The 13343-nt window shown below is 42.8% G+C and overlaps 1 protein-coding gene across 1 annotated transcript in view; it reads right to left on the reverse strand.

The window, feature by feature from the left end:
* Positions 1–596: 596 nt before the first annotated feature.
* Positions 597–13343, reverse strand: part of LOC138676729 (protein FAM169B-like) — a 64330-nt gene continuing 51583 nt past the window's right edge. Inside the window, exons 6-8 of the mRNA XM_069766281.1 lie at positions 7219–7398; positions 6235–6359; positions 597–2843 (exon numbers count right to left, since the gene is read on the reverse strand). Of these exons, the coding sequence (XP_069622382.1) occupies positions 2643–2843; positions 6235–6359; positions 7219–7398 (506 nt within the window). The 3' untranslated portion in view covers positions 597–2642. The remainder of the gene's footprint in view (positions 2844–6234; positions 6360–7218; positions 7399–13343) is intronic.

Below are 13343 nucleotides of genomic sequence, written 5' to 3' on the forward strand. Positions count from 1 at the left end.
TAACTTTTTGATGATATTCTAATTTTGTGACAACACCTGTATATCCATTGTCCGACTCCTTCCCCCAATATCATTTCACAGGGATGGCCACTTAGAATGTCTGTAGTAGCCAATATGGACTAAAATGTGTATGACTACATCAGGGTAACAATCGTTAACCAGACAATTTTTTGCATGGTCACCATAAAGACATTGTACTAAGACTGTACTGTGATTGATGAGTGTCCCACCGCTTAGACCCCTCACCCATACCAAGAACTGGGCTCTGTAGTTCCCCATTTAAATGGAGTAAAGGACACAGTGATCCAGTTATTGTCTCAGGAACATGGCCCAAGTACAGCGCTCGGTTACCTCAATCAAGTTCATAGACAATGGATATAGTGGTGCATGCTCGACCATCGCTCAATTCAAATGGGGGACTCCAGAGACCCATTGTCAGAAATCATTGGGTCCTGTGAATAGGTTATCACTTGTAATCTTGGTACCACTTCTTTATGGCTGATTTGTTCAAAGACTCTTCATGTAACAACTACTACTACAGTACAGAAGGACATATCTGTAAAAAACCCCACCGACCAAAATGTAAACACAGCATTGCGTGAGAGCAGAAAAGGTTTATTGTTATTATGATTGCAAAAGAGAAGTCCGCACACTATAAATCTGCCCATTTAGAAGGCAATCATGTGAAATTAAATTATATACAAAAAAAATCAATACAAAATTATAGTGCAATATATCAGAGCGTAGCAGCATCCCACAGTGAACCCAAGGTATACAAATCACACAAGGCACACTTACACAGTCTGTATCAGGTTATCACTTTTCTAATGTCCCTTGTAATGCTAAAACTACCAATCTAAATGATTCTTACAGATAAGATCCCAAGAAAGTGTTCTTTTATTGCCCAAATCATATGGACCGGATGTTCTCCTAGTGTATTTAGCATTTAAATGTAAGTCTCCCGCCATTATCTAAATAGTGCAAACAATGAATTGATTAAATAACATTTCTTTTTAAAAATTAAAAAATTAAAATAAACCCTTAATATAAAAATATTGCATTCTTCTTATGTCAAGTCTACAATTCTAGTCATTATTACTGTATACCAATATCTAGGAAAGCGCAGTGGATAAAAAAACTAAGCATCATATAGAAGCTTATCACGCAGCTTTCTAAGAGCCCTGAGTGGCATATCTGTGAGACACAAAAGACTTACCACTGCTCAATTAGAAGGTTTGTTTTGGATTTTTTAAATTTCAGACAACAGGAAATGTGAATAACCAATCCGGTCTATCCAGCACTGGTGATCTGTGGTCCTTGACTATTTGTGCTTGTTTTCCTGCACTGATGGCATCATCCATATTACCGTTACAGCCAATCACTGGCCTCACTGTTAGGGTTCAAGTAGAGACGTGGGTTCATGAAGCTGCAAGTCAGGATGGACACATGAACCCAACAAGTTGGCACAGCAGATTGAAAGGCACTATGGGCTATGCTGGATGGCAGGCAAATAAGCAAGGCAGGACACACAGAAAGCCAAATAAAAAGTAGGGCAGATAAAGAAGAAAATGACAGATCCAAAGCAGAAATTGGATGTAGGTGGTAGGATCCACAGCAGATTGTAGCATAACGTGAACAAACCAATATCAGTTCATAATGCTTATAGCAAACAACTGGTTAACCATCAGAAACAGTTGATGCAAGTCGAAAAATCCAAGCAGAATGCAGCATAAAGTAAAGAATCGCCAGCGGTCATAGGGCAAGGGAGCAGAATTGGGCACTGAAAATAAGAAAAGGTGAGTAACGGATTTGTGCCATACACTCCATCATCTACTCTGAGGCCAATAATGGGCCGAAGTTGTCACATGGCTGTATGCGTCACCATCACTGCAGGGATTCAAACTAACACCAAAGCATCACGTAGGCAGTATTGCGGCATTAAACAGGGGAGAATTCGATACTTTCAATTTGTCATATTGCCAGCTACTTGGCTTGAAAATTTGGGGAATGTTGGTTAGAACCTAAAGTAATAATAACTAATATTTTAATAACTTAGCAGTAGAAGACTTAAGACTATAAATTATTTCATTTTGGGTTTTTTTCACCTAGCAATATACAGTATTATTATAGCGCCATTTACTCCATGGCAGTGTACATAATAAACATAATACAGTAGACTTGATACAATTGTCTGTAACTGTCTCCTGCTTCTTTCTCTTACTATACATTAAAATGAATGAACAATTTCAGTAAGTCATCCATTTACTATTTCCCATTCACACGATACAACATACAGTGCATATGAAGAAAAAAAAACAAGACTCAGGTGACTCCCTGCAGTAACACAATGATAACAATAGATGGCACCACTAATTTAACTTTAGTCTTGCATTAAAAAAAACACCCGTCTTGTTTCTGGTAATTTACCTTTATATTGTATTATAAGTAATGTACTGCTTGTAATCAAAGTCCATGCAGAGTAATAAAGTTATAGTGCAATGTAAAGCATGGCTTATTTCACTCCTCACTGTGATTCAATACATCTTATAGTTTCCCTACATTCAGAGTAGCCGGTTATAAATAATAATTCACCATCTGTGCAGCATAAAATAAGGACTAGTATGATGCGACCCGCAGTCGCATCAGCAGATTTTACGTTGCTTTCTCTCATAGACCCTCTGTACGCGAGTCTTCCTCTTCTTGCCGAGGTGCGGAGTTGAGTATCCAGTATTCCGGTAATCCTCAGAGACGGTGCTTCCTCTGTCAGTGTCCCTCTGACTCTCTGGCGTGGAAATCTCCCCTTCTGTGGGCTCAGATAATGTCTTCGTAGAACGACTCGCTCTCTACAATAAGAAGCAGAAAACAGTATTTACCCGGATCTACCATGTCAGCATTTAACCGCATTCAGTGCAGCAAATCTACAGCCTCGGTGGATCTGGAGATCCTCAACTGTGAAGGAACTGGACGGTCAAGAGCTTGTGAGAAGGATAGAAGCAGCTTTTGTCTTGACCGAAGCAATTTTTTTCCCACACGCCACTCAGTCCATGCGCTATCCTTTTTGCTCACGGACAGAACAAGACTTGGCTCATCTGAACAAGGCTCTATGCCGAATGTGGGTGAACATGAACATAAAATTGGGGTTTCAAATATTCTGAAATGGACACAAATTAAATTCTATGTTGTGTATTTGTGCGGCACTTAACTTAAATCTATTGTCCCCTGTTATCAGCCCTTTCAGGATTGCGGTAGAATTACAGAGGTGCCCCTCAAAAAGGCTAGGTTCACACTTTGTGTTTTTACTGCGTTTTTTTTTTTTTACACAGGCAAAACCTGATCTCTTGGCAGTAAAGAAACTGCTCACAAAAAGCAGGTTTTACTGAGTTTTTATTGTCCCTTGTGCATGCTGATAAGGTTTAGTGCCCCCCCTTAAAAAAAAACCCCAAATAAACATGACACAACTTTCTTAGGTCTTTTCACCAAAACTACGTTTTTAGCTGCGTTTTTGCACTTACTTGTTGCTTTCGATAGGTAAAAAAAAAATACTGAAAGAAGTGACATGCTGCAGTTTTCAAAAAAAGCAGTTTTCCAATTCAGTCAGTAAAAAATACCAATAATACTTAAAGGGACTCTGTCACCTGAATTTGGAGGGAACAATCTTCAGCCATAGGGGCGGGGTTTTCGGTTGTTTGATTCACCCTTTCCTTACCCGCTGGCTGCATGCTGGCTGCAATATTGGATTGAAGTTCATTCTCTGTCCTCCGTAGTACACGCCTGCGTATAACCACCAGTTATACATTTTTTGTCACTATAACCCGCAATGTTATGTGTATTGAGGAAATCATCCAGCCCTTTTTTAAAAGCTGTTATAGTGTCTGCCATTACTACTTTTTGTGGTAGGGCATTCAGCTAGATCCGTGCTTAGAAGATGTGATTACTTTTAATGCCTATCTAAGATGTTTGGGGAGTGCTATTGCTGACACAAGGATATAAGAATTGATAGTGTTAATGATGTAGACATGCCCTGCACAATGCCGAACAGGCAAAACTGGAGTTGAGCAAGCGTGCAAGACACATTCTTTTTGGATCGGACTCCAAGACGCTATATATATATATATATATATACTGCTGTCGAACCTTGTGAGTACAATAAGTGAGTTTGGATGTAATGCCCCATTAAATAGTGATGCTTTACTATTGTTGTTTCCTTTCAGTTTTTTTCCACACCCATAGCTCTATAAAGTGTAAGATTTAATAAGCACAGAAGGTTTGATTCTTTTTGTCTGCTGTTCAGAGTCTAGCTGTTGAAGGGAGTGACACCAGTATCTCCAAGCACGGTCTTAACATCTTTAGCTAAATTCCTCAATCTGTGCGCTATTTCCGTACAATGACAGATCTTCTTTCCTTTTTAGCAAACAGATGCAAGCTGCTGCAGCATGGAGAAAACTTACAGTAGAGCTGAACTGTTTAGATCCAAATCAAGTTCTAATGTGAGGTGAAAAACTTCTAAAGGTACTGTCACACTAGACGATATCGCTAGCGATCCGTGACGTTGCAGCGTCCTCGCTAGCGATATCGTCCAGTGTGACAGGCAGCAGCGATCAGGCCCCTGCTGGGAGATCGCTGGTCGGGGAAGAAAGTCCAGAACTTTATTTCGTCGCTGGACTCCTGCTGACATCGCTGGATCGGCGTGTGTGACACCGATTCAGCGATGTCTTTGCTGGTAACCAGGGTAAACATCGGGTAACTAAGCGCAGGGCCGCGCTTAGTAACCCGATGTTTACCCTGGTTACCATCCTAAAAGTAAAAAAACAAACAGTACATACTTACCTACCGCTGTCTGTCCTCCAGCGCTGTGCTCTGCACTCCTCCTGCTCTGGCTGTGAGCGTCGGTCAGCCGGAAAGCAGAGCGGTGACGTCACCGCTCTGCTTTCTGGCTGCCCGGCGCTCACAGCCAGACCAGAGAAGCAGAGCGCCGAGGACAGACAGCGGAAGGTAAGTATGTAGCGTTTGTTTTTTTTTACTTTTTAGGATGGTAACCAGGGTAAACATCGGGTTACTAAGCGCGGCCCTGCGCTTAGTTACCCGATGTTTACCCTGGTTACCGGGGACCTCGGGATCGTTGGTCGCTGGAGAGCTGTCTGTGTGACAGCTCTCCAGCGACCAAACAGCGACGCTGCAGCGATCCGGATCGTTGTCGGTATCGCTGCAGCGTCGCTATGTGTGACGGTACCTTAAGGCTGGGTTCACACTGCGTTGTGTGAACCCGTTTAACGGACTACGTTACACCGCGGCATAACGTAGTCCGTTAACGCCGCAATTACTGGCAATGGCGAACGCATCGCTAGCGCACGCCCACAATGGGCGTGCGCTAGCGATGTGCCATCATTAAGTGACGGACCCGAGACGCGGGCTGCAGCGTTTCCGGGTTTGTCACTAGTAGCGCACTGCTAGCGCAGATGGAGCTAGCAGATGCTGCATCTGCGCTAGCGCAGTGCCAAAGTTGGCACTTGCATTAATGCAGTCCGTTTAACGGATTTGTTGAACGGACTGCACAACGCAAGTGTGAACCTAGCCTTTCAGAGCTTTGCACAATGATTTTGTCTACCTCTGCCTGTTTCCTTTCCCTGCTCCATCTCCTCCTTTCTCTATAGAGTATAATGAGATGTGTCTCATAATACCTGCAGTCAGTCTTATCTGAGCAACATGGATTTCAGCAGGTTTTTCAGAGTGGATGAGAAGTTGAGAAGGGAAGAAGTGTCTGATAAGTGGAGAAGAAAGCGGAATTCTCTGATAATTTTTGTATTATAAAACTTGCCTGTACTATTGATTTAGCAAACTTCATTATCATTAGGATTGACCACCATACAGCAATAAAGCCCTGAGACTTCTTGAGAAAATTTTACATGTCTCTCAATGTTTTACAAAGCCTGGTACACCACCAAACGGCAGATAAAAAAAGGGCTTAAATTGTCTATTTCCAAAAGCAGCTTTCTAGTTTAGGTTATATGTAAAATTTCCATTAAGTTATGGTGGTTGCCAAATGTGGCGAAAATATTTATTCGTATTACATGCTTATGTGAGCACATGGGCCCTCTGTGTGATTTTTACCAGTTGAAGGGTTGGCTGAAGTCTTTTTTGACAGCATCAATTTTGAAATATGAACTTCTGATTCCTATAAGAATCTTTTTTTTATGCCTTGCTATCTTTAGATTACAATACCATCTAAAAACTTACCACTGGGGTCTCACCAAGCAGAATCTGGAACCAAATATTAGCGCGCTGGCTCCAGTCCCCTGGAGGATCCACTTCCCACAGACGATCTTGTTCCTTGTGACTGTCTGCTAGAAATCTGCCACAGACTAAGAGGAGAAGAATATTATGCTTAATCTGGGAGACAGACTATTTGTGAGGAGTCGTGATAAATTAGGATCTGACTGCAGAACAATACAGATATTAGATCAATTCCTGTTCTGCTTGAAACTTTGCTTTTCCAGGATTAAGTATTGTAAATATCTTGTAATGTGAACTGATCAGGCATATACACTTGGAAAACTGCCTCAACCTATGCTGAAGGCATCCTTGAGGTCTCACGTCCCCCTGGTGGTATGGCACCTGGTGGTATGCCAAGATAGTCTTTTGGCATATGAAGGGTTAGTATGTTTGGTAAAGTGTAGTCTGCGGCTTTATCCTATACATAGCGACACTGTATTCTACATGACATACAGTATTTCTTTAAAGACATTATATAAAATGGTATATGCTGCAGTCTTCTCTCAGAAATATACCTCCGACCCAAGGAATAAAGAATTCAGCTTGTGAACAGCTCGTTAGCTGATTTTAGGCCATTTACTGATCAGCTTTAGGTCGGCTTTATACTTTATATATTAACGTTCAGAGCATGGATCACGATGGAAAGACTGGATGCGGGTCCCCTGACCCAAACTGAACAGCCTCATATAAACCTATGAGGCGGTCAAGTCCAGGTCAGGAGACATGTAGTCAGTCCACAAATCAGACTGTGAATATTGGATATTGTGCAGCCGGACAATTTCATTGGTAAATACTCAAATAAATTTGTTATTTCCCCTCTCATGAGCAGAGAACCGTTGGTCTAGAGTTTCATGTTCCATGGATAAACTAATTACAGTATATGTTAACACAATGAGTGCGCAATATCCAACCAAATAATACCATGTTCCTATGTTAGGCTTTTCTTACCATGATACATTTCTGGAGAAAGGGGAGAGCTGATACCCAAGGCAACTTCTTGTCCAAAAGTCTGACAAAAGTCTTTCAGCATTGCAATCCCAAAACCATGCCGTCGCCATTTCTTCCGCACATAAATGGTGTCCAGAACTGGTAGCATGTAACACTGACTGCTCCGGCCACATAGGCTGCCTGGTTAAGAAAAAAAAAAGAATATTAAGCCAAAAATTATTTTGGGAAATCTTGAATTAACATTTTACCAAAGGACAGCGCACTGGACAAAAAGACTGTACACGGCCATTACTCAGTTGTAGGCAGTGTGTGTACCCTGATGACTGCCCCTAGATGTTTTCCAAGCAGAGGATTGTGTCCTGCAATGGATGACCACTGACAAATTTTCAACACCCTAGAAAGCGTTTCTAGTAAATTTCCAGCTCCTGCTAATGCATATAGCTGGAGAGTTAAGTAGCATATCACATAGACCTTCCTGAAACTGCTGGGAAGAGCCATTGAGGCGTTCTGATTTAAAGGGACTAATCCTGATTATGATGATGACGACCTTTAAAGAGGTTGTCCACTACTTTATCACTGATGACCTATCCTTAGGCTAAGTCATCATTATCTGATTAGGTAGAGTCCGACACCCGGCGATCAACTGTTCTCGCTGCAGAGTTGCTCAGTTGCAGAGCTGCTCCGTCTTCCCATAGTGGCCATGGCAGGGTACTGCACATTTGCCGTCTATTAATTTAGATTATCAATGATAAAGTAGTGGGCAATCTCTCTAACCATTTTTAGTTTTTATTCAAACTGAGTACCTTGATGCTCCTCAACCGATTCTGTAACAGTTTTTCATTTTATTCTGTGGTCCTCCTATGCCCCCTGGTAATAAAGATGCACGATTCCTGGGGAACATAACTTTGGAACAAAAGGACACAGAAGGAAAAGGAAAACAGTTCCAGAATTAGTGAAGCAAGCGGCAACAGGAGGTACAAAATACAGTGGAAGGTCCTATTTATATGTTCTCCTAGTAATTGTATCTGATGTCTCCTGTAATGATAGACCCTTCCAATACCCCAAAATATGGTATTAAACTGATAGGACCCTAATGTGTCTCCAGCATAGGAAGAGTATACTGAGCAAACAAAGAACTGGGAACAATTACAATCTGTGTACAGATATGCAGACTATGTCAGTGCTATATTAATAAAGACACAAAAATAATAGTAATCTGTGCCTACCAGTACAGTTTACGTATAGTTAGTGCACACATAATAGGCATATGTAATTAGTACTAGAATAGATTTTCACACCATTACAAATTCTGGGACTATTTTTCCAGATCCAGTTACGGTGAAGGAAGAAAGGGGAGCACTAGTTCATCTATTAAAACATTGCGTCAATGTTAAGGATAAGGGTAAGTGGGCTGTATCTGGCTGGCAGGTCATGTTCTCTATAGCCCCCGTCACACACAGCGAGATCGCTAGCGAGATCGCTGCTGAGTCACAAGTTTTGTGACGCAACAGCGATCTCAGTAGCGATCTCGCTATGTGTGACACGTAGCAGCGATCAGGCCCCTGCTGTGAGATCGCTGGTCGTGTCGGAATGACCTGGGCCATTTTTTGATCGTTGAGGTCCCGCTGGGTAGCACACATCGCTGTGTTTGACACCTTACCAACGACCTCGCTGACAGGACGTCCCATTGAATCATCATGAAATAGCATCGTTCTACAGGTCGCTACAGTTCGCCGCATCGCTGCTGCGTCGTTGGGGACATCGCACTGTGTGACATCTCACCAGCGACCACATAGCGACGCTTGAGCGATCCCTGACAGGTCGTATCGTTGTCGGAATCGCTCAAGCGTCGCTATGTGTGACGGGGCCTTATGGTTGAACAAGTCAGCAGACTGAGTATATAGTCAAAACACACAGCGGATATTGTCACTTCAGTCTGATGAGACAGTCAACAGGAGGTAATTATTTCTGCGGCTTTAATGCTGGCCTTGGCACTGGGGAGGCCAGAGGAGACCTCGCTGCCAAAAAATGACCCTGTTTGTTAAAAACACTGACACCACCAAGAAAGAATGCAGCACAGGCAGCTCACAAACAATGTTCGTCCAGCCGCCATCTCACTCCGGGCTCAGGGTAAACATGTCATTACCGGACAACAGGGGTCACTTAAGCATCATTAAGTCCTGGCACTGATAATTCACTTCCATTGGCTCAAGAAAAAAGACAAGAATTTTTTTCCCCTACACTATTTGTAATTTGCTGCAATATTCAATCATCATACTTTCTCACACACACACACACACACACACACAAACAGAATTTGCTATCCATGGCATGTTCGTGGCGTATTTCTTCTACTCAGTGAGTATGATGGCACTGCAAAGTTTAGGGAGTTTTTTTTTTGTTTTAGGCCAGATTCAGCCATAGCGTCTCAAAATGGGATGTTTAAATCTCCATCGTTCGATGTCAAGAATAATAACAGAGGGGTCATACAGATCCCACCACTGTTACCAGTACGTCACAGATGACACCAGAGAGATCACCCATATCCCACCAGTTTGTCAGTGATACGCAACTCTGCTGCCTCCAATCGTCAGGACAATTAACTGATGGGTGACGGACGCGGCTGCTTCCACTACTAAGGCCTCTTTCACACTTCAGTTGTTTGGCGTCAGTCTAAAACCGCCATTTTCCTCAAATAACGGATCCATCAATTTCTTTTTACGGATCCGTTATTTTCCCATAGACTTGCATTAGCGACGGATTGTGACGGATAGTCGTCCGTTCCATCCGCCATGCGTCGAAATTTGGCGGACGTTTTCTGGACATAGACGGACATTGAAACGTTTTTTGTCAACGCCGAAATGGCGGATCGTGACGGATCTGTCACGTCCGCCATTCCATAGAATGGCCGCCTATGGGCGACGGATTCGTCGCAACCGTCATTTCGGCGGATCCATCGCCCCAATCCGTTTTTTCAATTGCGCATGCTCCAAAAAGTAGATACTTTTTCCCAGACAACCCCCAAGTAACGGATCCGTCAAAAAAACGGATCCGTTAGAACCGTTTTCTCAACAATTGTGACGGATCCGTCAATCCGTCACTATGTCGGTAGTGACTGACCCCAAACAACTGAAGTGTGAAAGAGGCCTTAGCTGGTTATTGGGGAACTGACAGTGAGCGTATGGTATATACACCTCTGATTCTGGCTCATGGAAAATGTATCTGAAATTTTTTTCTAAACCAAACAACTCCTTCATCATTGTCGCAGCACCACTGACCAATACGAATAAGCAATGTTAAAATATATACTCACAGACTAGTGTGTATTCACCTGTACTAGTAGTGGAAAAATAGAACTAGTTTCAATATATATATTATTTAAATTAAAGAATAACTCAAATAACGCACCTAAAAACAAGTTAGGCCCTGATTCATCAAGATTAGCGATTTTCTTGCTGGTTTTGCTGAGGGGGCAAAATGGAGTCAAAAGCTCCCAATTCAAGAAGAGTTGGACGAATCTTCATGAATCAGGAGCATCTAACGAGTGGCGCGTGCCTCTGTGCGTCAAGCCAGAAATCTTAGGCCACATTCACATGTTCACTATTTGTAAACCAAAATCAGGAACAATCAGAGGAAAAGTATAATAGAAACACGTCACCACTTCTGTATTTATCACCCACTCCTTGTTTTGGCTTACACATCTATATATATAATCGTCTAAGGGGTACTTCCGTCTTTCTGTCTGTTCTTCTTTCTGTCACGGATATTCATTGGTCGCGACCTCTGTCTGTCATGGAATCCAAGTCGCTGATTGGTCTCGCCAGCTGCCTGCCATGGCTGCCGCGACCAATCAGCGACGGCCACAGTCCGATTAGTCCCTCCCTACCCGCTCCATACTCCCCGCAGTCACCGCTCACACAGGGTTAATGCCAGCGGTAACGGACCGCCTTATGCCACGGGTAACTCACTCCGTTACCGCCGCTATTAACCCTGTGTGACCAAGTTTTTACTATTGATGCTGCCTATGCAGCATCAATAGTAAAAACATCTAATATTAAAAATAATTTAAAAAAAATAAAAAAATCATTATATACTCACCTTCCGCCGCCTTTCCCGCTCCTGGCGACGCTCCGGTGACCGCTCCATGCAACCGGCAGGTTCCAATGGCAAGGATAGTATGGGAGAAGGACCTGCCATGACGTCACGGTCATGTGACCGCGACGTCATCACAGGCACTGCGCGCCTGCATGAGAAGGACCTGCCATGACGTCACGGTCATGTGACCGCGACGTCATCACAGGTCCTGCGCGAGAACGACCTGCCATGACGTCACGGTCATGTGACCGCGACGTTATTACAGGTCCTGCGCGCCTACGTGAGATGGACCTGCCATGACGTCACAGTCATGTGACCGAACTACAAGGGGCCCTCGGAAGGTGAGCATATGTTTATTTTTTAACCTGTGACGTACGTGGCTGGGCAATATACTACGTGACTGGCCAATATACTACGTGGCTGGGCAATATACTACGTGGCTGGGCAATATACTACGTGGCTGGGCAATATACTACGTGGACATGCATATTCTAGAATACCCAATGTGTTAGAATCGGGCCACCATCTAGTACTGATATATAATACTGGACAAATACTAAACGTGTGAACGTGGCCAACTCTGTCACTCTCATTATGGAACTCCATATTGCTGTAGTCCTTTATTTTCTCCCTGCTGTTGAGACATCCAGAAGAAACAAGGAAGAGAAAGAACACGACAGGGCTAGATAAAATATCTTAACTAGGTTACCAAAAAGGGATTTGAAAACGGTCTATGTGTATGTTAACTTGGTAGTTAATGAAGTCCTGTTATTACAGCAGCATCAGCCTGGCGGTGTGCATGGTAGGAGTGTACGAAAAGTTGAAAGGAAAAATTAGCACTAGGCTTGTAGATACAATGACCGGTGACCAGGCGGCATCTCCACTGTACCTATAACTTAGCCGACAGTGTTAATAGCTAAGGGAAGAGTCACAGAATTCTGCATATAAGGACTGTGAAGTTTTAATTTTTGATCAGAAGTTCGCTTTAATAACTGGACAATATTCGAGTAGCCCATTTAGGTCTCCCACCCTTCTCTTCTAGGATGGTATGAGCTTGACAGCTGCAGACAATCTCTGTGGCCACTGCTTCTGCTCTCACCAATCCAGAAGAGGAAACTAGCAGGGCCAAGGCCAGTGCAACGGACAATGGAGGACCAACAGCGCATCAATAGGTGAATATATGCTATTTCTTTATTTTAGTACATTGGGGCCATAGGACAGGTTCTAGAAAGGGGCAGAGCACCCCTTTAACTGAACAAAAACACAACTAGTAAATGGTTAATAAGTCAGCTGAGGGGAAACGGTTAGGGATTTAAGAAAAAGAGAGATGGAAGTTTATGTCATTGACAAATATTAATTTTCATTTCCTTAAGGCAATGAAAACCATATGACAATTAGCAACCAAAGTCTGCAGCACAATGTCATGGATGCATTGAAAACGTGGTTCCAATTTAATTTTTTTTTTTTTTTTAATTCGTTTATTAATTTCAGAATAGACAAACATTGCACATATTACATTTATCATTATTAAACATACCATCAGATACAAATGATTACAAACATCATCGCATCCAAAGTTCAGAGGCAATAGACTGTGCATGTTGAATCACTAGTACCTACAAAATACCTACTATACAACTTAAACAACTTTAACCTTTAGTAATAAGTCGCCAAAAGAAAACAGATTCAAGTTTGCTCTGCAACGATGTCCCCAAACCCCATGCCCTCCTCCCCGTGCATATATCTAATCCACGCAGACTACAGAGTATGATGAGATGAGTTCCATCTACCCCAAATTTTTTCGAATTTACCTGGGCATCCTCTATTATGGTACAGTGTTCTTTCATATGGGATAACCGAGTTCACCAGGTCAATCCAAGCTCTGAGAGACGGGGAGGAGCTACCCATCCACCTTAATGCCAGTACCTTTCGTGCTAAGAAGAGCGTTTCTCGAAGGAAGATCCCAGTATGGTGATCCCAGGTCTCTGTATCCCACACCCCAAATAGGCAAGTCAATGGTTCAAGTGGGA

The sequence above is a fragment of the Ranitomeya imitator genome, chromosome 4 (genome assembly GCF_032444005.1).
Source record: "Ranitomeya imitator isolate aRanImi1 chromosome 4, aRanImi1.pri, whole genome shotgun sequence".
Classification (NCBI taxonomy): Eukaryota; Metazoa; Chordata; class Amphibia; order Anura; family Dendrobatidae; genus Ranitomeya; species Ranitomeya imitator.